Genomic DNA, 27,028 nt, shown 5'->3' on the forward strand with positions numbered 1-27,028 from the left:
GGTGAGGAAGCTAGAGGCGGCGACGGCGCAAGCGAGGACGCCGTCTTCGGTCCCAGCCAGCTTCCCCGCGTCCTTTCCCTCCTCTGCTGGATTGGCGCCGCCCGGAGCTCCCAACAGGATCCATCAGCGCTGGATCTAGACCGCTCTCCTAGCTGCTCACCTCCTAGCTGCTCGCCTCCGCGCCAGCGCCGCCTCCTTTTCCGCCGCGGAAGACGCGTATTCGTCTCCCGGCTCTGCCTGGGCTCCGCGGCTCGTTCCCCTGCTTCCACGGCGCAACGCGGTTCTTACATGGTCCAACCAGACCAGGTTGGGCGTGGACCCGAGTGTGGCTCAGAGGCACCGGATATCTAAAATGAAATTTTCTCTCTCCTCAACCGGCTGAAACCGGCTCGCGGTGTCCTGTGGCCTAATTTCAACAAACTAGAGTATCTTCTGGTAAAATGCTTCAAAGTGAATGTCCACCAGCAAATGACCATCACTCAATCTCCCCTAATAGTATATTACCGCTAAAATTGGATAAGAGAGGACGCTTGTAACAGGAGAAGGCATATGGGGGATTCAGCCATATTCTTCTATGTTCTTTAAGATTCCCCAATTTTATCCTACTGGCAGTTATCCAAGTTCGTTACAGATTTTGACAAGGTATAACAAACAACACTCCAAATGATAAAGAAAATAAATATACACGCACCACAACTGGAGTACTAAAAACATTACACAACACACTACTATATATATTCCAAGATGCCAAGCAACCCCAGTTCAGCGAAGGAATAGTGTTTTCTCCCGCAACAAATCAGCGGACGATACTTTTTTAGCTTGTCTTTTCAGTGAAGCGGAGAGTTGCAACCCAGTTTTTAAAATATGGAATGTGCAAACTCAAATTGGAGAAAGTCCCTATGGATGCTTCATATTGGAACAATGGGCAGAATACCAAGACCAGCGTAGGGTGAGAAGCAAGCAGTTTAAGTTACACCCACCGGACGTTCCATCTTACGCACATAAGTAGTTCAAATTTGCAAATGTTAACCGGATGCTCTCCTGAACATCTTAACTACTACTCTCTCAATTTCAAATTATAAGATATTTTGGCTTTTCTAAGTACATAGTTTTTTACTATGCACTCAGATATCTACTATGCCTATGCATAGTACAAGCGCAAAGCGTACTGATGAAAATCATGTATTATTTGGATTGAAAAGTAAATAATTATTTGATCAGGATTGCTGACATCGAGAAATGCCACCCAACTAATTACAGGATAAACAGCTAAATACATGATTACAAACAGAACAATTCGTTCCCATCTAAGCAGGGTTTCATGCTCCACTTTGATCTTGCAAGAACACATAGTTTATGTGCAAAAACAGAGGACATTTTCCAGTTGGAATGCGATGCCACCATCGATCAACCAAGAAGCTGCCTGAGGCCATCAATGACGCTCTTCAAAGGATTCATCTGTACCAGAATTAAGAATTCAGGATGTTGATCTTATAGAAACAAAAAAAAGGTCTGCTCAAACAAGTTAGAAGAAAATTACCTTGCTAAGGAGGAGCGAAAGACCGTTTGGTAGAGCTTTCACATCTGAACTTTCAGCAAGATGTGAGAACCAGTTAGATACTCTTTCAGCCTTCAACTCCTCAAGATAATTCTCATAGTTCTTGCGATCATTCTTCCAAGTAAAGAAAGATTCATCATCATTCCACATTTCACTACCACCTTCAGTTCCTTTGGACACTAGATACCATTTCTTGATAGAGTCTAATACTGATCTGTGGGAAAGCTGCTCACCAGCAGCTTCTTTAACTTCCTTGGCCAGGGCATCCTCAGCAACTCTCCTTCGCAATCTCCTGTAGAAGAAGGCCCGAGACTCTTCCCAATCAACAACCTTACCGATCACACCTTTGGCGGCCATTCTAGCAGAGGTGTCATGCAATTCGGCAAATCGTGTGGCAACCTGAGTATAAATAGGCATCAACAGCTTCATCCGAATAGTCATACTCCTCCGGATGGTCTCCATTTCCGGGATGCTGGCATTTTGTTTCTTCATCTCTTTCAGCCTAGCATTCAGGCCAATCAATTCTGGGTCAAGCCTTAGCATGCAATCTTCCAGTTCCTTTGGCCTGAATTTTATCTCCACCAATCCTTCTGCCTCAAGGACATTCCCTTTCGCAGTCCTCTCAGCATACATCTCTATGTGGTCCGGATTGATCTTGCTGTCCACCACAACCCAGGCCCCTCCCCGTAGCTCTCCACCCATTGGGATATATACAAAAGCAGGCTGCTGGTATGTCCTCAGATTCTCAACAATTGTTGAACCAGCCTGAAGGATTCCTTCAAATAAATCCCTTTGCCCACCAGAGAAACCTCTCCAGTTTGCAAGGATGAACAGTGGAAGCTCCTCACGGTTGAAATCCTGTAATGCCTGAGCTGTTTTGTTTGCAGAATCTGGGAACCACACCTGACCTGCTTGAGGGACTACGCGCTCAGCGGAATCAAGCTGACCTGGATCAGCTGGGATGACTTGCATCACAGTCTGGGTTTCCACAGCTATGACACCAACTGGTATTCCACCAAGCTTTGCTCTTCCGGTGATAACTGTTTTTGCCCAACCTTCCAATGTTTCCATGAAGCTTTCCCTATCAAACATACCACCCAACCACTTCCCTTCACCATCCTGAATGCCACAGATGGCTGCACGAGCATCACAAGCATTCTCAGGGAAGTATGTTACTGGTCTTTCGGGTGGGTCCAGGGGTTTCATAATGGGAAGAGGACCACCAACATATGGAGGAACATAACTGAGCCATTTCAGGATAGCAGAAACACCTTCAAGGTCATCTGACACAGTTTGGTGGACAACACCATTTGTAGCCATGATTTTGGGGCCACCCAATTGCATATGAGAACTGTACACCTCCCGCCCCAGAAGCTTGTTTAGTGCAGAAAACCCAGTCAAAATAATTGGTTGATCAAGACGTTGTATACACCTCATACCTAAACGAGCCAGATAAGCCCCAATGCCAACAGCTCTTCCAGTCACAAATGTCAGAGTAAAGGTCTCTTTGTATGCCTTAGAATATGCGCTGGCAATCGCACCACTTCCATGGAGATTCTCACAACCAAGTCCATCCTCTTTACCAACAATGGTATCAACCACCCATCTGGTTTCTCCATTATCTAGTTGCAGCTCGTGAGCTATTACTGAAGAGCTTAGACGTGAGTAATCTTGTGTAGTGAGGTAAATGTACTGAAAACCACGTTCAGGGCTCTCACCATCAGACCAGCCGACATGGAAGCATGACTTAATTTCCTCTGCTACACCAAGCCTGGCACCAGCAGTTGCTGCCAGGTAGATAAGAGGAAGTTTCCTCTCACAGGCAAGATTGGTAACAGCATCAAAAAATGCATCTTCTCTTGGACCAAAGGACCCAGCTTTAAATGTCACATCATTGGCAACAACTATAATCTCCCGGCCACATGGGAATTCTGGCGTGGACAGCTTCATGTTCCAAGCAACAATGCCGATATCATTGATGCCTGGAGGACGTTCAACTGAAACCAATGGACTGCCCCATGCTCCAACCGAATCAACAAATATAAGCTCTTTCACTTCAGCATAGAGTTGATTGTGCTCATTAGCTTCACTAACACCATAGCTACTTGATTTCCATGATCTCTTCAGCGCTGTTTCAAATGCCTGCATAAACAGTATTACTGGTATGAATTGGTCTCTTTAAGCATGCCATAACTAAAGTTAGAAAAACAAGGAGCTACAAGCAACTTACCAAGGGGAAATCGTAGCAGTATGTGGTTTCATTTTTCCTAGCAGCATAACGTTTGAGGTCAATAGCATCCAAAGGCTTGTATGGTTCATTCAATGCAACACCATGCAAAGGACCAGCCGTGGCTGTGGCAGAGTGGTAGACAAGCTGATGTGTGCTGGGGTCTTCCACTTCTCGGTAAATCTGGGAGAGAGAATTTGAACATAAGCACATCAAAAAGTGCAAATGATATCCTTCTAGCCAAAAGTAAATGATCAAAAATACTAGCATACGGAGCATTTGCTATTAGCTAAAGAAACATGTATGGTAGTTTATGAGGGTGTGATTACTGTCAAGTTTTATGCATATCAGACAGGTGGTAGAAATCTTTAGTTCTTCACAGTCGTTGCTAAATTATTGCAATGATTATTTCTGGTAAAAGTAGTGAGTTGTCAAAGAACTTACATCAACGGTGCAGGTGTGGCCAGTAACATTGGTAACAACAACTCTCCAAGCACCACTAGCTTGCCCGTCACAAACCAACCAGAGCTTGACTTCCCACTGGCACACAGAAAGCCGATGCATCCTGACCCCAACATGTTCATATAAATTCAATACCATTTGCTTCAAAAGTGTACATGCAGTTCCTTCAGTCCTGGTCAATTTCATCAGTCATCCTGCACAATGAAATAGCAGAAGTGGATAACTTCAAGCAAATTAACAACCTATCCTTCATATCCGCAACATAAAAAGACAAGGTGCATTGACTGACCTTGAAAATGGGATTAGTTCATGCAATTGTTGTTCTCTCAGTAAGCACAGATACATGTGTGAGTGGCCTGATCTCACAGTCTCACTATGAGCATGTAGCTCTATTTCTTCTAGTGCTCCCATCAATGATCTGAGAATGCTGTTTGATGTGAACGACGACGAAGCTTGTGCACGGCCTACTTCATTGTCAATATTACCTGACAGGAAACCATTTGTTGCACTTGGTTGTCTGACTATGGTACGAAGGAACATCCTCTGGTCGTTTAATCTCTGATCTTTCTTGTTCTTGATAAGTGTATAGATATGCCACTGGCGATCACGTGATGGGTTGTATTTTACTTCATTGTAACCTTCCAAATTTACTTTTTCCTGTATTTACAGAAAAATGGTAAAGAGGTGCAGTTATAGTCAAAGAGGATATTAAAAGAATATGAAAACGTATGAATATAGCTACATACCAGCTCAAGGAATGTAGACAACGGCGGTTCCACATGGCGAAGCATTGGATCCTCCTCATAATAAAGCTTGTCAACAGACCATTGGAAGGAGTGTCGCATTGGCGGCCGCCCTTCATCTCTCTGGATAATACAGCTGACAACCTTAACACTAGCGCCATTAAGATGTGATGTAATAGTATTATCCTTCAAAATCTTGGATAGTTTGTTCACCCTTTCTTGTGCTTGATCCTCATCACCACTACAAACAGACAAAAAATAGGTAAAATAAGAAATTGATGACATCCATTAATTGTTAATGGAATCACTCTTGAAGATTTTCATGAAACAAATAGCCACACAAGGATAAGGAGAGCAAACAAACCTGTCTTGGAGAGTACTCATCTGATTATTGATACCAACCAAAGCAATATGAAGCATATTGCTTTGATTGGAATTTACATGGTTACCGTTCGAGACACTTCCTGACACCCACTCTGTACTGTGAAGTCTCCTTCAGTGCAACATCAATTGCAGTTGCTAGAAACTGGAGAGACTTGATTACAACCATGACGCCCCATCTCTTCTCAATGGGATTCTCTACTTGCTGTAGGGGCACATCTTGCCCACTTCTTTGCTTAAGATGCTCTTCAGAGAACTCCCATATGGCAATTAGGCCAGCTCGGTGCCACTGCATCCGGATACTTCCACTTACAAGATAAGGCTGTAATACGATTTTGTGTTAGTTCACATAAATTTTGTCAAGATTTAAGCTGTATCAAGACAAGCAAAGTAGTGGACAAAGTCGTTGATACCTGATACAATCTGCGTATATATGTCTCAACCACTCTCCGTTGAAGAGTAGGATCACTGTGATCGAACAGCGCTACAAGAGCATCTTCAACTGCCAGTGGAGCACAAACTAAATCTTCCATTCTCTCATTTATCGCCATCTTTCTCCTAGGTGTTGACAGACGCTCTCCTTCCTCAGTAAACATCTCCAGCTCTGAAAGGCTTCTTGCTATGCTTGTGCGAAGTTCACTCAATTTAGTGTGCTCAAGAAGTTGGCTTGCTTTAAGTGCCAGCTGCATCAGTAACAATATATTACACATTTTTTTATCAACAATCACATGAATACATGAGCAAAATAAATTCGAACTTCAATCTTCCAAAATCTTCAACTTTACCTCAGAATATGATGTATGGTTCAAGGCAGAGAAGCGAATCAACTGATCCCTGTAACCAGATGGGTTTGGATATACCAATGCTTCCATAAGCCGTAGTATTAATTTATTTTTGCTTCTCACACCCTTCAAACAAAAACAAATTGTCAGGAAAAAAAAGCCGAATATCTAGATGTAGCAAAATAAAAATAAAAAATCACAGTTCACAGATATTACCTGGTGTGAGAACACAATGTATACAACCTTCTCAAGGTCTTTTGCATGTTGAAGGCGTAGACGCTCTATAACATCAGACTGAAAATGAAAAAAAAAAAGAAAAGAAAAACAGAAAACACAACAATAGTTAGCACATTTTGGTGAGCAAATGAGCATTGAGCAACCTCTTCAAAGACTTGCCTGAAGGTTATCATTGAAGAGCTCTTCAACAGACAGATACTCCTCAAATAGAGATTTGACAACAACACGAGCATGGCTTTCTCTTCCACCCTCATATGACTTGACCAGGCTCATAAGTGGTTCCACAAGCCTCTCATTAGTAACCCTATCTTTCTCCGAACAGTATGCAAGATTTGCCTATAGTAGTAATTTTGTAAGTAAGCAATATAAATACTCAGACAGGAGTTAACACTAAGTAGCAGTGTCAAACTGACCTCAATAACCCCCCTCAGCAACTTTGCAGGGAAATCCTTGCTCTTGCAGAAGTCAGGATTCAATTCATACTCCTTGTACTTACCATCCAACTGAATGCATCCAAACTAGTCAGACATCTCATGTGCACCCAAAACAGAAGAGAGAAGAAATAAAGAAAGAAGACCACAATTGATTTGACAGAAAACTAGTCAAAAGCTAATCACCTCATTCCTAAGATCTTTTGGAAGCCGTGTTGCTAAAACAGACATAAGTTCTTGCCATTGTAGAAAAGGGAGCTCAGGGCTGTCTAGGCAGTTTAGCAAATCTTGTACAACCTGCAAAAGCAAGTATAGATAGGAAAATGTTGATTAAATATTACATAGAGACTAAACTATCTACCCCACCCTATAATACATCAGTTAGAATAAATCTACAGCCACACAACAAATGTCTGCTCCACAGTCATGACCTATGCTACATCTACACCCATGAATGCACCCAGAAAATATAACACCATCAAAACGGATGCACCAGATTATCTCTTAGCCATTCTCTCTCATTACTCATCTAAATCCGACGGCTCATGTTTAGTGTGTTTGCCCTCCATCGCCCTCCCGCGGACCTCCCACGCGCATGACCCTAAAAAAAACTCAACGCTACGACACGCGCGTTTACCCGATGATGGAGCACCTCCACAGCTCCGCCTCAGATCCAACCTCCCACCAATCCGGAGGCACAGGAGCTAGGGTTTCAATCATCGTGAGAAGGCGAGCTAGCAAAGACCAGCGGCAGACAGCAGCCACGGTGGCGGCGCGGGCGCGGGGGAGCCCTGCGGAGGCGCGGCCACACCCTAGCGGCGTGGAGGAGGGCACGCGACCACCCCTGGTGGCGTGGGGGAGGGCGCGCGGCCACCCCCGGCGGCACACGGGAGGGCGGTGGCCACCCCGGCGGCATGCGGGAGGCACGCGGCGAGCCCCCGCAGCGCGCGGAAGGGCGGGGACTAGCCCCAGGCGGTGCTAGGAGGCGTGCGGCCAGCCCCCCCCCCCCCCCCCCCCGACAGCCTGCAAGGTACTCTTTACCGCATCATGAAAGAATATTTGAGAGATTTGGTACAGAAGATATTTGAGAGGCCTTGCAAGATTTGCTACAGAATATTTGAGAGGGGCAATTAAATCGGCTGCAAGTTGTCTTCTCCATAGGTTAAAGCTTTCTATTTTTTCACTTAAAATCTGATATGGGTATGCAGATGCATGTGTGGGGACGGGATGATGGAGCAATGTACACCAGCACGCCTTGCCGAGATGATAAGTCACTGTAGCCAGTAATCGAATCAAAGCCATTTTGCTGTAATACCTAGATGATGGATAATGTCCACCAGCACGACTTCCTCCATGTAATACCTACATGCGCTGGTAGGACCTTTCTACTAAATTTACATTATTGATCTTTTGTGCGAGTTAGTGACTTTTTAGATTGATGGTAATAGCTTGCTGTCCTGCAGAAGATATTCCAGCTGATGTCATTAATAGCAATTTTGTTTTTTTTTCAGATCCCATCCAGCAGATCTACAGAGTGGTAAAAAATGGCAGCGAGCAAGCAAGTGAAATGAAAGAAGAAACAAAGAGCTAAATGTCTTGTACGAGAAGTATACAGAGAGAAAGATTTGTTCTTTGACTATAGGGTTCTCATGCAGAATCATATCTGAAATAATAATAACAAATTATGTTTTATCAAAATGAATTTATCTCATTTTCCTTGTCTTCCTTTCACTCTTACTTGTAGGCCTTGAGATACTTGCATTCCCATGTAATAATCAATTTGCTGGTCAAGAGCCTGGCAGCAATGAAGATATCCAGGATACAGTTTGTATCAGGTTCAGAGCAGCAGCAACAACAAAGCCTTTAAGTCCCAAACAAGTTGGGGTAGGCTAGAGTTGAAACCCAGCAGAAACAATCAAGGTTCAGGCACGTAATAGCTGTTTTCCAAGCACTCCTATCTAAGGCTAAGTCTTTGGGTATATTCCATCCTTTCAAGTCTCCTTTTATTGCTTCTACCCAAGTCAACTTCGGTCCTTCATCTGCCTCTCTTCACGTTACTATCCTGGCTTAGGATTCCACTACGCACAGGTGCCTCTGGAGGTCTCCGTTGGACATGTCCAAACCATCTCAACCGGTGTTGGACAAGCTTTTCTTTAATTGGTGCTACCCCTAATCTATCACATATATCATCATTCTGAACTCGATCCCTTCTTGTATGACCGCAAATCCAACGCAACCTACGCATTTCCTCGACACTTATCTATTGAACATGTCGTCTTTTCGTAGGCTAACATTCTGCACCATACAACATAGCAGGTCTAATCGCCATCCTATAAAACTTGCATTTTAGCTTCTGTGGTACCTTTTCGTCACATAGGACATCAGATGCTTGGCGCCACTTTATCCACCCTGCTTTGAATTCTATGGCTAACATCTTCATCAATATCCCCATCCCTCTGTAGCATTGATCCTAAATATCGAAAGGTATCCTTCCGCACTACTTGACCTTCCAAACTAATATCTTCCTCCTCCCGAGTAGTCATACTATAGTTATGTCCCCGAGGCATCTCCACACCTCAATTGGGATACCATCCGGTCCCATTCGCCTTACCTCTTTTCAACCTTTTCAACGCATCTTTGACCTCAGATTCTTGGATTCTCCGCACAAAGCGCCTATTGTTGTCATCAAAAGAGTCATCCAACTAAAAGGTTATGTCCATATTCTCACCATTGAACAATTTGTCAAAATACTCTTGCCATCGATGTCGGATCTCATCCTCCTTCACCAAGAGATGCTCCCTTTCATCCTTAATGCATTTAACTTGTTTGAAGTCCCTTGTCTTTCTCTCACGAACCCTAGCCATCCTATAAATGTCCTTCTCTCCTTCCTTCATACCCAAATGTTGGTAAAGATCATCGTACGCTCTACCCTTTACCACACTTACAGCTCGCTTTGCAGTCTTCTTTGCCACCTTGTACTTCTCTATGTTGTCCACACTCCTGTCATGGTACAAGCATCTATAGCATTTTTTCTTCTCTTTAATAGCTCTTTGGACTTCCTCGTTCCACCACCAAGTATCTTTAGCCTCGCCTCCACTTCCTTTGGTTACTCCACACACCTCTGAGGCCACCTTTCGAATGTTGGTTGCCATCTTCTCCCATATGTTGTTTATGTCATCTTCTTTCTTCCAAGAGCCCTCTTTGATAACCCTTTCCCTGAATACCTCTGGACATCTCCCTTTTCAGTTTCCACCACTTTGTTCTTTCAATCTTAGCTTCTTTATCCCTACAGGCACGCACCTGAAAACGAAAGTCTGCCACTAAAAGCTTATGTTGAGAAACAACACACTCCCCTGGTATCACCTTACAACCCAAGCATACTCGTTTGTCCTTAATTCTTGCGAGAACAAAGTCAATCGGGCTAGAGTGTTGTCCACTACTGAAGGTCACTAGATGAGATTCTCTCTTTCTAAAGAAAGTGTTGGCTATCATCAGGTCAAAAGCTACCGCAAAGTCCAGAACTTCCTCCCCCTCCTGATTCCTACTACCATACCCAAAATCTCCATGAACTATCTCGAAACCTGCGCTTGTAGTACCTACATGCCCATTAAGATCTCCTCCTATAAAAAGCTTCTCACTGCTAGGTACAGCTCTAATCAGGCCATCTAAGTCTTCCTAGAACTGTCTCTTAGCACTCTCGTCGAGGCCTACTTGGGGGCATACACACTAATTACGTTCAAGACCATATCACCAATGACAAGCTTGACTAAGATAATCCTATCTCCTTGCCTTCTCACTCCCACCACACTATTCTTGAGGCTCTTATCAATCAAAACTCCTGCTCCATTTCTATTTGCGACTGTCCCTATGTACCAAAGCTTGAAATCTGTATTGTCCACCTCCTTCGCCTTCTGACCCTTCCATTTAGTCTCTTGAACGCATAATATATTTACACGCCTCCTAGTCGCGGTATCAACTAATTCTCTTAACTTACCTGTAAGCGACCCTACATTCCAACTACCTAAACGGATCCTAGTTGGTTCGACTAGCTTCCTTACCCTTCGCACCCGTCGACTCATATATGAAGACCCTTGCTCATTTTTCACTTGACACCGTGCCCAGATCGCGACACTGGCGCATCACGAGGGTGACGACCCGGCCCTTGCTCATTTAACACCATACCCGGGTTCCGATATGGCGCGTCGCTAAGAGGGTTACGCCCCAACAGTTTTCTTTCGGGTTTCATCTCCATTAGAATGGCTTAGGTTTAACGTTGGCTCGCCACGCCTATCACAACCCTCCTCCTTTACCAGAGCTTGGGACCTGCTATGTTGAGACAACATAGGTTCAGAGCAAAGTTTACCTATTTTTGAACAAGGTAAGCAATTTGACCTGTGAGCTTTTCTTTTGCAGTAACTAACATATTATGAATTCAAAGTTTTCTATCATTCATCTGAGTATGTGAAATAAAACAACCCTCATTGCTATCTCATTGGAATTTTGTTATAATCAAGTTGATTGGACCAGGCAGAGATGTGAACAGAGTAGGAAATTTAAACATTCATAATTAGCTTCACTGCAGAGACAACATTCAATGGTTGGTTTATTTATTTGCCATGTTTTTCTTTCTTGAGCTTTAACAGTTTGCTGGGTTAGTAATCAACATTTTTTGTTATTCAGATATGATTCAGTTGGCTGTTGGTATTGAAATGCTGGAGTCTTTGCTTTCGAATCTTGGTCCAAAAGTTAGTAGCTAAAATTGTTATTTCCTTAAGTAAGTAGTCTAAAATATAATTTTCACAGTAGTTGAATACGGACTGTGATTGTTATAATCCTGAAACTGTATTTTGTTGATTTCCATTCTTTTCCTGCAGGGGATCTACATTTGCAGTTGCAAACAAATAATGGGTCAGTTTGTTTTTCACCTAATTTACCTGTGTATATGTAGTGGACTTTCAGTAGCTCTGCTCTTTAGCAGCAGGCCTCAATGGCTAACAGTAGTTCATACTTGAGAGTTTACATATGTAATATATATTATCAAAAACTCTAAATCATTCAACAGTCTACTAATTCCTAAGTTTTTATCTGCAGCCATAGCATGACTATGGTGGCTTAAGAGACAAAAAAATATTATATCCAAATGGAGCTAAGACAACATGTTAAAGTAATCCTGACGCTCTTTCAACGTTCAAACTGCTCGATGTGGTCAAATGGCCGGTTACTTGCTATGTTGATCTTGTCGAGTTGATTAACTTGGTTCTTTCCTGTTGTTTCTGCTGTTTTCCGGATTATATACAATGTCATAAAATTGCATAAAACCTAAACTATACAAAAAAAAATCATTGTTTGGTTGTTTTCATGCATTCCTGAAATTAAGCCGTAGCGTTAGCATAGGCACTATACTAGTGTTCCAAAAAAATGGAACAGATTATTTTCCAAGAAAATGGCACAGTGTGTGCCGTAAACTATGAAATTGGTTTTTCTTTGTAGATGAAGATAATGGAAGAGGAGAGAAAACTGAAAGTAAATTGAAATTACAAATCATTGTAAAAAGTAATGTCTTACTTCATTGATATTATGTTCATATCCTGCAAGGATCATGTGTGCAGAATTCACACTTGCAGCAAATTTTTGATGAACTTTGCCAGATATAGCGGTATGAGGTCCCAGTTTGGGAAAGGAACCATGAAATGGTTCAGCTCTCCTCACAGAAGATGGGTCATCAAGGTCCAATCTTGCTATCAGGTCATTCGCCTGAAAAAGGGAAAACATACATTCAAGTTTGTTATAAATGTAGTAACCATGCTGATTTCATGATGTTTGTTATAAATGAAGTAATCATACTGATTTCATGAGAGAGAGAGAGAGAGAGCATGGATGTGCAAGCAGAGGGAGAGGGAAATAGAGAGGAATAAAACCTGCATGGCCTGACCCTCAGGCATTACAAAGTGAATGACACCAGAGGCAGGCAGTAACAGTGGCATGCACATCTTCATGACTTCCACCTCAGCATATGGTTTATCAGCATCCACATGAGAGCCATCCACAACCAAGAACCGAAGAAGTTTGCATGGTGTATCAGCCAACAACTTTGAAGGATCGTGTTCTTTCTGCAAAGTACAATTAAGAGAACAAAAATGAAATCACGTATTTCCAAATGATGTGAGAATATAGTGAATAGTTGAAACAATCCAAACTGCTTGATCCTTCAAGTCAAATTCAACATGGTGAGGAACTTTCAGAAAGATCTTAGGCAACTGGCCACTGGGATATCTTTGTCTTCGGAAACTGAGGATATTTTAGATGGTTTGACACATGAAACGCCACAGCTATGGAAAAGCCAAGAGAGAACTTGCAGAGGAGGAAAGAAATCTACATTCAAGCAATTTTATATGACTCAGGGCCATGCTGTATCATGGATTCCTAAATTCTATTCTCCACACTCTATGTTGTTATATTCTAATCAAGTTTAGTGTGGGTTTACAACAAAAGGCAGAAAAGAAGAATATAATGTTTTATGATCTTCGTATGAATGCAAGATTCACAAGAATTTGCCAGATCCAATACCTTCAGTTTCAAGTAATTATATGTAAAAGTACTGTGTTTTAGTTCGTAACATGAAAGAGTAAAAATATGAAAATGTAGCCATCTTTACCTGTAATAAGCATGTTCTACCATTAATGAGAAGGCGTGTACCAGCAGCCTCCGTCTCTGCATAAATCACATGACTGTTTCCATCCAACTGAAGAATTTACAACAAAGATGTATCAGAACTTTTTTAATAGAAAAAAAAACTCGACCTAGGGGGGGCGGGGGGGGGGGGGGGGGGGGGGGGGGGGGGGTAAGACAGCCCCTGGACTATGGATGGCAACGGGTACAAATTACCCGCGTGCCCGCGGGTAAAAACCCGTTAGGGTGAGGATACGGGTACCATTTTGTACCCACGGGTGCGGGTTTAATTTTGTGCCCGCGGGTAAAAAATTTGCGGGTATGAAAATACCTTACCCGTGCCCGCAAACCCGCCTGACATGTGGGCCTGTTGCACAAGTATATAAAGGACTTTCTAGGGTTCCCCTTATCCTCCCCCGCACAGCCGCAATCCTGGCCTACCGCACGCTAGGCCACAGCGGCGTAGCCTCCCTCGGCTTTCGCTCGACCGCTCCCAGCCTCCCACGCCTCACGCCCAGGCGGCCGCCGCAAATTCCACTCCGGCCGCCGCCCGCCCTCGGCCATCCCTTTCCGCCGGCCGCCACCTCCCCGCCGCCACTTTTTCTGCCTGCCCTTGCTCCCCCCACTGCCACCGCTTTGCCCGGCACCCGCCCAGTCACCCACCTCCCCGCCGCCACCAGGTCCACCGCTCGGCGCCCGCTACCAGCAAGGCCGCTCCGCCTGGCGCTTGTATTCCCGTCGCCGCCCCAGGTCAGTCATTGTCCTCTCACTTTTTCTTCATTCTCTACTCAGTAGAATGATAGATCCATGAACTACACTTCTGCCTTGCCATTGATTAATGCTAGATCTGGTGATATGTCATGTCTCGTTTGTGATTTTGTGATTGTCTAGAATGAATGAACGATTTTGTGACTGAATGAATGATTTGGTGATTTTGTTCCGTGGTTGCAGTGTTCAGTAGATAGAATGAGTGAATGATTTTATGATCTGGTGATAGGCAGTGTTCTGTCTAGATTGAATGAATGATTTTGTGATTGTCAGTAGCTTTTTTGTTCAATTTGGATGGTTCAATTCTAGTGATATGTAGTTAACTTGTGCCATGTTGTTGGACTGCAGATTGCATTGGTGATGGAGACTCCTAGGAGCAGTGTCCAACCTGAGCAGGTCTCGCAGGCTTCCATCCCTGTTGACGAAGCTCTCCCTAGTAATCAGGTTATCGCCATTGATCATGGAGTTGATGATCGCGAGGCCGAAGATGGGACTGCTGGTATAACTCACTCACGGGGTTCGCATAGGAAGCTCACATTTGCTGTATGGAAGGAATTCACACGAGTTTGTGATGATGATGGAGTTTGGAAGGCAAAGTGCGATCACTGTGGCAAGAAGCTTTCAGCTACAACAAAAATGGTACTAACCATTTGCGTACTCATCCGAAAATCTGCATCTATAGGAAGAAGCCCGGTGAGAAAGTGCAAGCAAATTTGAGGTTTGCATCCACTGACAAGGGTGCAGTAGCTGTGTTTGATCAAGATGTAGCTAGGAAAGCACTTTACACAATGATTACACTGCATGAGTACCCTCTGTCCATTGTGGATCATCTTGGTTTTCGTCAATTTGTTAGTGCTTTGCAACCCTTGTTCAAGATAGGAACTAGAAACACTATTAGGAAGGGCATCCTGAACTGCTATGATGTGGAGAAAAGAAAAGCTAGGATGTTTCTTCAGAAGCTCAGTTGTCGTGTAGCCATTACAACTGACCTGTGGACTGTTGATAATCAGAAAAGAAGATATATGGCTGTCACTGGACATTTTATTGATGACTCATGGACCCTTAGAAGCTGCATTTTGAGGTGATTTCTTGCTGTCCTACTTCAATTACTTGCTGTCCTATTTGTGTTTTACTTCAATTAGTTGCTGTCCTATTTGTCTTTTACTCAACTTATTTCAATTGTCTTTTCCAGGTTTGTATACGTCCCATGCCCCCATACTGCTGAAGTTATTTGTGATGCACTACTTAAATGCCTCCAGAGTTGGAATCTTGATTGCAGGGTGTCCACTGTGACACTTGACAATTGCAGTGTCAATGACAGCATGATTGGTCTAATGGAATCAAGGCTCGGGGAGGGTAATATGTTGCTGGGTGGAAAGCACTTGCACGGTACTCTGCACGCGGGATCGAGATGTGGAGTTCCTGGAGCAGCTGACGCAGCCAGCAGCACTCGGCCACAACATGGGCCACTGCACGGTACTCTGCTTCGGCACTGGAGCGAGACACCGTCGTCTGGCGCTTGGAGGACCAAGACACCAGGTTGTCGCCGAGGTAGACGCAGAAGCCGGAGGTGGAGCGGCGCGTGTCGGGGCAGCCGGCCCAGTCAAGGTCGGAGTAGGCAATGAGCTGGTCGATGGCACCGGTGCCCAAGTGCAGGCCGAACGATAGGGAGCCCTTGACGTAACGCATGATGCGCTTGATCAGCGCAAGGTGCGGCTCGCGGGGGTCGTGCATGAAGAGGTAGACCTGCTGGACGGCATAGGCCAGGTCCGGCCTCGTCAGGGTGAGGTACTGGAGCGCACCAGCAACGCTTCTGTACTCCGAGGGGTCAGCGAGCGCGACGCCCTCTGTGGCGGACAACTTGGTCCGGGCATCCACGGGGGGTAGCTGTCGAGTGGCACTCAGACATGCCGGCACGCTGGAGAAGATCCACAGCATACTACCGCTGGGAAAGGAACAGCCCGCGGCTGTCCCGAGTCACCGAGATGCCGAGGAAGTGGTGCAAGTCACCGAGGTCCGTCATGGCGAACTCCGAGCGGAGGCACGCGGTGACGTGCTGGAGAAGGGCCGGCGACGACGCGGTGACAATGATGTCATCGACGTAGAGAAGGAGGTAGGCCAGCTTGTCGCCAACCTTGTAGACGAACAGGGAGGCATCCGACTTGGAGGGGGTGAAGCCGATGCTGTGGATGAACGTAGTGAAGCGCTGGTTCCAAGCACGCGGTGCCTGCTTGAGTCCATACAAGGACTTCTGCAGCAAGCAGACAGAGTCAGGGGCAGCGGGGTCGGCGAAGCCGGACGGCTGCTCGCAGTAGACCGTCTCCTCGAGGTGGCCGTGAAGGAAGGCGTTCTTCACGTCGAGCTGGCGGATAGGCCACTCTCGAGACACAACGATGCTGAGGACAGTGTGGATCGTGGCCGGCTTGACCACCGGACTGAATGTCTCGTCGTAGCCGACGCCGGCTTGCTAGGAGAAGCCACGGACGACCCAGCGCGCCTTGTGCCGGGCGAGGGAGCCGTCGGCGTGAAACTTGTGCTTGAACAGCCACTTTCCAGTGACGATGTCGCACTAGGCGGGCGAGGGACGAGGCGCCAAGTGCCATTGTCGATCAGCACCTTGTGTTCTTCCGCCATCGCAGCGCGCCAATTAGGATCGGCGAGGGCGCTGCGATAGTTCGTCGGGAGGGGCGAGGCAGCGGAGGCGGAGAATCCGAAGCGCTCGACGGTGCGGAGACTGCCGGTCTGTGAGCGCGTCACAGGCCGCGCGGCAGCTCGAGAAGCTGCTGCACCAGGGCCAGCAGCTGTTGCTGGTGCTGCTGGAGGCGCAGCAGGGGGCACCAGTGGTGTTGGAGGCGCAGCAGGGGGTACCAGTGGTGCTGGAGGTGCAGCAGGTGCCACGGCTGCGGCCACAGGAGCTGCTGCTTGGTCGGTCGGCGCTGCAAGAAGCCGGGCACGGCGAGTGTAGACAGCGCCGAAGCGCTGGCCGCCTAGCCGGGGGCCGCCCGCTTGAGGAGCCAGGGGGCCCAGCTGGAGGATAGCCGGGTCCATGAGTTCCGGGGACTCGTCCACGCTGGAGGTGGGGGCCGTAGGGCCAGCGAGCAGCGGAGCGGTGGTCGCAGGTGCCGTCGAGGAAGATAGTCCCTACATCAGGAAATCAAGTGAAGACGGCATGGAGGCCGCCGATGGTGCTACCGAGAAAGGGAACACCAATTCATCAAAAATAACATGGTGAGAGATGATGATGCGCCGAGTGGACATGTCGAGGCAGCGATACCCCTTGTGAGAGGATGGGTAGCCAAGGAAGACACATGGTGCTGAACGAGGGGCTAGTTTGTGGGGGGAGGTGGCAGTGAGGTTTGGATAGCAGAGGCATCCAAAATCTCGAAGCGAGGAGTAGTCTGGGAGTGTTTTGTGAAGAAGTTGATAGGGTATATTGTTTTGTATGGAGGAGGGTCGCCTATTGAGGAGGAAAGTGGCAGTGGGAAGAGCCTCAGCCCAGTAGGGAGGTGGCAAGGACGCATGAAGGAGCATGGTGCGGATAGTGTCATTGGTGGTGCGAAGCATGCGTTCAGCCTTGCCATTCTGTGGAGAGGTATAGGGACATGAGAGGCGGAGCGTAATGCCATGGCTAGCGAGGAAGGAGGTGGTAGCATGGTTAACGAACTCGGTCCCATTATCAGCTTGGAATGATTTGGGTGTGGCGCCAAACTGTGTTTGAGCGTAGGCAATGAAATCGACTATGTGGCGGTGCACCTCGGATTTGTGACGAAGCGGAAACGACCAGCAATAATGGGAAAAATCATCCAGTAGAACAAGATAATATTTAAAACCGGAGGTGCTCAGGACTAGGGACGTCCATACATCACAGTGAACTAAATCAAAGGGAGCAGTGGTCACAGAGGTAGAATGACTAAATGGGAGCCGGACATGCTTGCCAAGTTGACAGGCATGGCATAGAGATGATGGGCTCTTATTACAGGAGATGACCGACATGCTCTGTAGAGTGGCGAGGCTGGAAGGACCGGGGTGACCAAGGCGGTGGTGCCATAGCGATGAGGTGGTGGTGAGGCTGCAATGGTGTGCTGGCGTGGAGGGGAAGGTATAGAGGTCGCCACCACTATTGCAGCGAAGAGTCATGCGCCCCGTCTGTTGGTCCTCGACAGAAAAACCGAAAGCGTCAAATTCAATAAAACAATCATTGTCACGTGTGAATTGACGAACGGAAAGAAGATTGCGCACGAGGGCCAGCGCAACCAGAACGTTAGTGAGGCGAAAAGTAGAGTTGGGAGAAGACAGTGTGGAGGTGCCATGGCATGTGATAGGAATGGTGCTGCCGTTGCCAACCGTGATGCTAGAGGCAGGAGGGGGGAGACGGGACAGAAGTATACCAGTCGAGGGCAACATGTGAGTTGTGGCGCCGGTGTCGAGGACCTAGGGGTTGGACCCCTGGAGGGACATCTGGTTCAGGGCAGCGACAAGGCCAGCCTGATCTCAGCCGTCGGTCTGCTGCGAAGGAGGAGGGGCCGCACAGTCGGAGAACTGGGCGGGGGCGAAGGCGGTATGGGCCTGAGGATGGGCGCCGAGGACGCCGGGGCCGCGCCAGGCCGGGTGCGCCGCCGGCGGGCGCCACTGCTGCTGTTGTGCCCCGGTTGTCCAGGGGGCGTAGCAGAACCAGGGGCCGGCGGGCGGTGTGGCTGCCCGCGGCCCGCCCCTAGACTGGGGACCGCCACCGCCGCCGTGGCCGCCCCATCCCTTCTTCCTGTAGCGACTGCCGCCACCGCTGTTGCTGCTGCGGCCACCGTAGCCGCCGCCGCCGTGGCCGCCCTGGCGACCGTCAGAGGAGCCGCCACCCGCGGTGGCGGAGGCCGAGCGGCAAGCTGGACCGCACGTGGCGTTGAACGCCGTCTGGGCGGCGACCGTGCCCTCGTTGGCAAGGCGAAGTTCCTTGAGGACGAGCTTCTCGCGAGTGGTAGCGAAGTCCGGCAGCGGGTTCGAGTCGGCGATGTTGTCCGCAGTGCTGGCGAAGCGAGGATTGAGGCCACGCAGGAGGTTGAGGACGAGCTCCAGGTCGGTGATGGTACGGCCGACGTCGCGGAGCGCATCGGCGGTGGCCTTCATCTGCTGGCAGTACTCGTCGATGGAGGAGTCGCCCTGGGTCATGGAGTGGAACTTGTGACTCAGGAAGATGGCACAGGGGGCCTTGTTGGCCTCGAAGAGGCGCTTGATGGCGACCCAGAGCTCGCGCGCGGTCTGGTCCGGTGCCGCAGCAAGGCCGAGGACGTCGGGCTCGACAGTGCTGAGGAGCCAGCTGCGAACACAGGAGTCCGCAATGGCCCAAGCAGGGTCAGTGGGTCTGGCCGCCGCCGTGCCGTCGATGTGCGGGAGGAGGCCGAATTTCCCACAGAGGGAGGTGAAAAACGGCGACCACTGGTTGAAGTTTGGGTGGTTCAGCTCCAAGGTCACCGGGACATGGGATTTGACGGAGATTGTCGCGTAGGGGGCGACGAGGATGGTGGGGGCGGAGATGGAGTCCGCAGAGTGGGAGGCACTAGTGGCAGAGGAGGCCGACATTGTTGCCTGGGAAGAGAGCCGCTGGTGGGGAAGACAGCCGCTAGTGGAGAAAGGGTGCGGGAGGGAGGGAGAAAGGGAACTAATTCTCTGATACCATGTAGAATAGAAAGAATCACCACACACCCAATGTGGGTGGGGAGCCTTGCATATATAGGGCCAATTAGGCACACATGGCAAGTACAAATATAGGAGGCTATCACCTGTACAAGGAAGCTATCCTAATGTAAGGAAACTAGGCTATACATAGCAACTAGCCTATCTAGGGGATCTCTCTAATGATCCTGATATATACATATCCTAATAGTTTCGTCACAATCTTAAAGGTAAAGAATTATGCTTTTGATTCCTGCAGCTTGTCAATGTTGTCATCTTATTCTAATGATCTTATGGCAGTAGCTTACTAATGTCGTCTTCTTATTCCAATGTGCATTTGTAGGTCAAGATGATGGAAAGATTGACACCTTTTGGTCCTGCCTTGAAGACATTGAAGAAGAAATGAAGGAAGACCCTTGCATCTCTACCGTCTACTCTGATTAAGCTTGTTGTTCATTTGTATCTGTTATGTGAACAATATTTGTGTGATTTGAGCCATGTGTGTGCTGTTCTAGACTTGTCACTTGTGCTTGTTGAACAATATTTATTTGGCTTGTACTCTTGTTATTAAGATGTTGAACAATAGTTGTGAACTGTTATTTGTGAACTTGTGCTGTTGTGCATTGGATATGTGATCTGTACAGGTTTGTGATTGTGAACTATGAATTTGTGATCTGGCTGGCGGGCACGGGTGTGCCCGCGGATGACGAGTGCGGGTTCAATTTCGTGCCCGTGACGGGTCGCGGGCGCGGGTGCGGGCACAGGGTTTGCCTCGTGGGTGCGGGTTTGTAAACCCTCTACCTGCGGGTAATGTGCCCGTTGCCATCCATATCCTGGACATTGCATTAAGAAGATCTTCTCACGCAGATCAAGAAAACCCTTGAACCACTGCCCCACCCATATATAGTGACACCATAGCTCATGTGAGAACAACCACGGCTGAGGCGGGAACTTAGACCTGTGATTTGGGGTGGGACAGACGAGGAGATTTTTTTAACCCTAGCCTGGGACCTGAGGAGTGATACTCAAGCCACCCAACCAACTCAGCTAGAGACCTTTCGCTTTAATAGAAAAAAGACACAGGGTGGGAAATTTACCTGCATTAAAAGTCCACCATCTCGCAGTGAATGTATCTCTGCTTCAATTTCTGATCCATTCATTCTTAATTTGTAGCTGCGGGGTCCACCCCTTACTGTTTCAATCTACAGTAGAATTGAATCACGTTTAATTTTGCTTAAAAAACCGTGAGTCACTGAGTTGTAAGCACAGAAATGTAAAGAGAAAACTATAGATGAGTACCGTGTATTTGCTCCCCTCTATGTTCAGAGTAACAGTTAAATTGACAAGCGAGATGTGCTGCAATGGAGAAAGAAGTTACACAGTTACTAGGCTGTTTTAAGTCCATGTTAGTCCAACAGCAATAAGTATAATCTGCAATAAGGGCATTTCAGTATATATCATACCTTTGGAGGTATCTGACCTTTGCTGAGATAACCAACATAATCAGTGACAACGCTTGAGCTCCTGCTTGATGCTTCCTGTGAAATAAGAGATAAATGTTTGATGTCAACAAAGATAGATGACTTCCAGGCTCACAAGCAGGTATGAAATCATGGTTCTGCCGTCAAACAGGCATACATATAGAGCTCCTCCAACAACTGAGAGGTACCATGGGGGCCTCTCTGCTCTAACACGCATAGCTATTCTGCTGTCAAGCCAACCAGTATGGATCTTATTTTCGCGGTATTCAGTTGCCTGTACAGATGGAAAATTGGAAAGTAAATTACACAAAGAGATAAAGAGTATCATGTACAGAAGACCATTTGCTATGGAGGTCATCATACATTCAAGAGATCTACTGTGTAATCAACATTTGTGCGTATCTCTCCACGGATCTGAATCTCTTTCAGCCCAAGTACCATATTGGCTATGGCCAAAGATCTAGATTCCCCAAATGCAAAAACATGACCTGCAACAGGAACACCGAATTTAACCAAAACCATCAAGAGATACCAAGAACAAACAAATCATGCTATGTTACTTACCAAACTGTGAATCAGAAAATTCATGAATTGCTCCTCCAGACTGAAAATTGAAAAAAGGGAAATAACATTTGGGTTAGTTTGTATCATACCAGGATACATATTTCAGCAAGAAAATTTTATGGAAACCAAGAAACAAAAATAAATACTCAAAGAGTGATACTTTCAGCTGTGGTGATGTATATATAACACAAAAGCAAAGAACCAATTTGGATGGACATATACTTGCCTTAACAGAGAAATAGGCCCAAACATTTGGTTTGCTTTTAAAGTTTAACTCCTGATGAAAAAGACAAGAGAATATAAGTTAAAATATGGGTAAGCACAGCTGGTGGATTACCAAAAGAGTATTATATAGTCAAGTAAACCAACCTCCACTCTTCCACTTGTAGGCTTAAACCCATCATCAGGATCCTCACTAGTAACTCTGACTGCAACACAATGGCCCTTTGGCCTCACTGACTGTGCTTTATCCAAATCAAACTTAGTTGCAACAGCTGATATTTTCCTCCAATCATGGTAGCCGCCCCCATGATCCATTCCATAAAAGCGTCTAATCTCTGCAGTGATTCATTCATTTGTCAGAACAAGAGAACAAAATATCATCAATCATGGAGTCGAAAAATTGAAATACCTGGAATGTTATAGAGGGGTATGCCCATTCCGACTGCAACTTGGGCTGCTGGCAAGTTTACTTCAGCTATCCATTCAGTCACAGGATGTTCTACCTGAAAGGAAGCCAGTCAAAAACTCAAAATGCAAGAACCATAGAAGAATGCCTCTGCAAAATCCCTGCATTAGAAGTTTAGAACAGACCTGCAACCGTGGATTAAGCTCCAGAAAATAGTATTCGCCCGTTTCCATGCTGTACAGATATTCTACGGTAGCAGCACCAACGTATTGAACACACTTAGCAAGCCGCCTTGCTGCCTGCTCAAGCTCTTTAACAGTGTCTGGAGCAGCAACCGTGATTGGCCCCTCTTCAATAATCTGTTGCAGAGGTAAATGGTGAAAAATAATATTTTTTTCAATAAAATACAAATAGGGAAAAAAATTGTCGTGCACTAGTTCAACTATAAAAGTTATTCAAGAAAGATATAAACTTCTACAGAACAAAATACACAATCCAAGTATGGGACAAATTCAGCGAAGGCATGAACTCGCAATGGGAATCAGATGTTTAAAAGAATTTGAAGAGCTAACCTTTTGGTGCCTTCTTTGAACACTGCAATCTCGACTGTGTAGTGCTGCCACATTGCCATGTTTATCACAGAGCAATTGAACCTCCAGATGTCGGCTCTACAAAGAAAGAACAGAATGAATGCTTTCAGGAACAAATATATATTACACAGAAGCGCTCAGGATACAAAGAACAAAGGCAGAGTGAAAGGCTCAAAGCTGACATGAAAACTGTTAAGTTTATAAAGGCCCCTCTATTATAGGCCCATATGGTCCATGAGGCTCTTTATATATGGTTATCTCCACTGATGGATTAGATCATTATCTCAAATCCCCAGGTTAGTAACAAGGGAAACAAAATATTTGAATCAGTTCTCACCTGAGATGCCACTTTCATAATAAATATAGGCGAGCCAGGGACTTCTCCTTGAACTTGCTTGAACAGTGCCCTCACCTCATCATCGTTATGAACCTACAGAACCATGCAGATGACAACAAAATTAGTGATAATCAATCTAATTTTTTGACTGAAATTTTAACTTCATTTTTTTTCTGAATAGTGGTCCCTTCTCTTTCCCAATTCCCACAGTTCAGTTGAAAAAGAAAACCAACCTTCCTTATTCCTTTACCACCGCCTCCCCATGATGCCTTGATCATGGCAGGGTACCCGACCACCTGACAACTAGCTACTGCTTCCTCTGTGGTGGAAACACAAGCATTCTTATATATCTCCTCGGGAATTGAATGGCAGCTTTCTGGTGGAAATTTTACCTGCAGAGAGTTTGATTTAATATTAAGTGAACACTAAAGTAGCAGACGAAAATAAGAGTAAAACCACACAGAAATAGGAGATGGCATACATGTGATCCACTCCATGGAAGAGTTGGAACTCCTGCTGCTTGTGCAATAAGAGAAGAACCAATCTTATCACCAAGTGCAGCCATTGCAGCTGACGGTGGCCCAAGAAAAATGATTCCTTTCTTGTTGAGAGCATCTGGAAGTTCTGGGTTCTCAGAAGCATGACCCCAGCCAGGCCAAACTGCAGATACACGAGTTCTCTCTGCAATCTGTGAAGTTGAACTTGAAATGTTGATTACCAAAGTACACAGTGAAAAATACATGTAAAACTAAACACAATTATGTGAAAATTTCCAGAACTCCAGATGATGAATTGTGCTAACCTCCACTATAAGCTGTACATTCGCATAGTTGTTATTGTTTGTTCCTCCAGGAACTTCTATGAACTGATCAGCAATTCTTATGTGCTCAGCGTTTATCCTCAAGTCCTCCGGAGTTGCCATAGCAACCAAAAGAATGGCCTTCTCTGTCCCAAAGGTCTCCAGGGCCCATATCCGGATGCTGCGCATGAACTTGACCGCGGCCATCCCATTGTTAGCGACTAGCACACTGTGTATTGGCGAGTCACCACCAAGCGCTTTACAGAATTCATCGACCTCTGATGGAGAGGATGGATGCCTCAAATTAGGCATCCCGTTCAGTATGCCGTTCAATTGGTAGGGCTCCGCCATTATTTCACCCTGTGAAGTTCAGACCTCCTGGTAGGAGCAAAAGAAAAAGATTGTTAGTATATTAATCACGATTCATGAGAGGCGGTACTTAGATGAATATCAACAAATCACTACCACGATGCTACTCCCATTCATCATCAGACTAGTCAAAATTCATACAGACAAGCAATAGTTTATGTGAGGAAATGATATCAGGTTAGTAGCAGAGAAGTGACTATTTAAGCAGATCAAATGGTTCTGCACCAGCTGGTTGTATTGTAATATAGAGCATAACCAGCCAGCAGAATAGGAAAAGCAAGGACATAGTTTTTGATTTCCTAAGCAAAGTCGCAAAGGCAAGTAGGTTGACCATGTGTGTGATGAGAGAAAAGTCGAGACTAGATGTGAGTCCAAACACGAAAGGTGAATAAAGTCGAAACAAAGGGGACCAAACCCCGGCACGCGAAAATACAAAACAACAAAGCTCCCCTAACGAAACTGAAAAGGAAGCCTACTACTTCCTGTACTTGACAAATTCCGATCGTCCGCAACAGGCAGGATCTCTCGCTCCCCCGATCCCATTTGACACGCCCACAACCTGCTCGACAGAAAACCAAACCGAGTGCTAATCGCCGCCGAGGAAGCAGGAGCGATCTAGTACCGGCGGCGCTGCCAGAAATCGCATTTTGGAGCTGGATTGGGCTGGGGACGGCGCCCAGCGGGCCGCCTGCGCACGGAGCGATGCAAAATTCGAACACCCCGAGCGGAACAGAGCTGAGCTACCAGCGAAAACGGAGCAGAGAAAAACTGAGAGAGATTATATGTACGCACGCAGTTGCAGAGGCGTGGCGCCCGTTCGGCCGAACGCGACGACCGGCACCGGCCGCCGCCGCCGAGGAGGAGGAATGAGGATTAGGATACGTGCAGCAGATCACGATCCAAGGGATGCCTTAAATGCGTGCCGTGAAGCTACAGCAGCGCGTGCTCCCAGTCCCCGCGGGAAGGTGGAGAGAGAGAGAGAGAGAGAGGTGGGGTGGTGGACTGGTGGTGCGCCCCCGAGCCGTGGCGACGCCGCTTGTGCTGCGGCAGCTGCCGCGCCCGCGTGGGCCTTCAACTGCCCGCAGCGGTGGCCGCGGCGCGGCGGGCCCCGTGATGGCCCTCCCGGTCCTGCAGCTGCAGGGGGACCAGAGCAGCAGAGAGCTGCCGGGTAGAGCGAGAAGGTGGAGGACGTGACGAGGAGGGAGACGGGCAACAACAACAGGACAGGTGTGGGGAGTAGAGAGAGATGGAATTTGACTGGGAGATGGGAGGGAAGGAAGAGATGGTAACCCCCAACCCCAGCCGGTGCATCGCATCATCATGACGCCGTCTCTCTCCCAATATCAATCAGAGCAATGACATGTCACTCCATGGAAAAGTAGTTATCTGCATATATGTCCTCCCTGCATTTTATTAGAGGTTATTAAGAGTCATTTTAGAACACAGGAACTTTATAAATTATGAAAACATTTCATATGCATCGGTTTATTTTGACATAAAAACCACATGAAAAAAAATCTATTCTAAGAGGCCCTAATTGATGTAGAATTCTTTTTAAAGAGCAATATGATATGCAAATTCTCATAATAGGTGATAAGATGTATATATATCAATAAAAGTCATGTCCAAATTGAAAAACATTTCAATTTTTGGACAAGAAAAGAAAAAAGAAACTCACACTAACTAATTTCAACGGGGCCAAGCCAGATTACTATAGTACTCCCTCCATTCCAAATTATAAAACTTTTTAGTTTTTCTAGATATATTGCATTTGCTATGCACTTAGATATACACTATATCTAAATATATAGTAACAGAAATATATCTAGAAAAGTCAAAACGTCTTATAATTTGGAATGGAGGAAGTAGCGTTCTATATGTGTAAATACACTTGTGATTTGTCAAACAAATACTCTACCAACATAGCTATAACTATAAATTAGGGAAAGGTAGGGAGTTGCAAAACAGGTAGGGGAAGAGCTTGCAAGAAAGTGGCGCCACAGAAAAGTGCAAGGTCTTCTCTTTTTTTTTCTTTTTGAGTTGCAGGGTGCTGGAAAAATACGTGGAATTGAGCTAATTGAGCTGAAAACGAGACCCGCCAACCGAATGTCCGACCGGCTAGCACAATTCTAGACTTGTTCTTCTTAGTCAAATCTAATTAATATTTTTGTGTAATAAAGTTGTATTTTTATGTAAATTTGATTGTGATGGTTTAACCGAGTACTGGTAGGTTAAAATCTTTTTTTTAGAAGGAGGAAGCGGCCATTTATATTAATTAATAACAATATATGGACCGACGACGTGGTGGTCATGTACAATTCTAGACCATTTATATTAA

At 46.2% G+C, this 27,028-nt stretch overlaps 2 protein-coding genes across 2 annotated transcripts; both read right to left on the reverse strand.

Annotated features, from left to right (window-relative positions):
- Positions 1-1,169: 1,169 nt before the first annotated feature.
- Positions 1,170-25,903, reverse strand: LOC136526691 (acetyl-CoA carboxylase 1-like). The gene is given in 34 exon segments (XM_066519277.1): positions 1,170-1,458; positions 1,541-3,700; positions 3,789-3,968; positions 4,230-4,415; positions 4,417-4,441; positions 4,537-4,904; positions 4,994-5,231; positions 5,355-5,452; positions 5,454-5,693; positions 5,785-6,054; positions 6,157-6,279; positions 6,370-6,447; positions 6,550-6,726; positions 6,804-6,893; positions 7,008-7,118; positions 12,387-12,575; positions 12,740-12,931; positions 13,477-13,563; positions 21,020-21,124; positions 21,222-21,278; positions 21,386-21,460; positions 21,561-21,677; positions 21,767-21,891; positions 21,968-22,007; positions 22,194-22,244; positions 22,337-22,524; positions 22,599-22,692; positions 22,781-22,954; positions 23,168-23,263; positions 23,523-23,615; positions 23,756-23,914; positions 24,004-24,210; positions 24,325-24,699; positions 25,483-25,903. Coding segments are annotated over 33 exon segments (6,792 nt in total). The 5' UTR covers positions 24,673-24,699; positions 25,483-25,903; the 3' UTR covers positions 1,170-1,407.
- On the reverse strand, positions 13,706-20,258 carry LOC136526699 (uncharacterized). The gene has a single exon (XM_066519286.1). The coding sequence runs from the start codon at positions 19,827-19,829 to the stop codon at positions 18,750-18,752; it is 1,080 nt and encodes a 359-aa protein (XP_066375383.1). The 5' UTR covers positions 19,830-20,258; the 3' UTR covers positions 13,706-18,749.
- Positions 25,904-27,028: the final 1,125 nt, after the last annotated feature.

This window comes from Miscanthus floridulus, chromosome 2 (genome assembly GCF_019320115.1).
Source record: "Miscanthus floridulus cultivar M001 chromosome 2, ASM1932011v1, whole genome shotgun sequence".
Taxonomy (NCBI): domain Eukaryota; kingdom Viridiplantae; phylum Streptophyta; class Magnoliopsida; order Poales; family Poaceae; genus Miscanthus; species Miscanthus floridulus.

Excerpts from the sequence above, each read along its gene's own strand:
- LOC136526699 (XM_066519286.1), bottom strand. The coding sequence starts at position 19,829 with ATGTCGGCCTCCTCTGCCACTAGTGCCTCCCACTCTGCGGACTCCATC.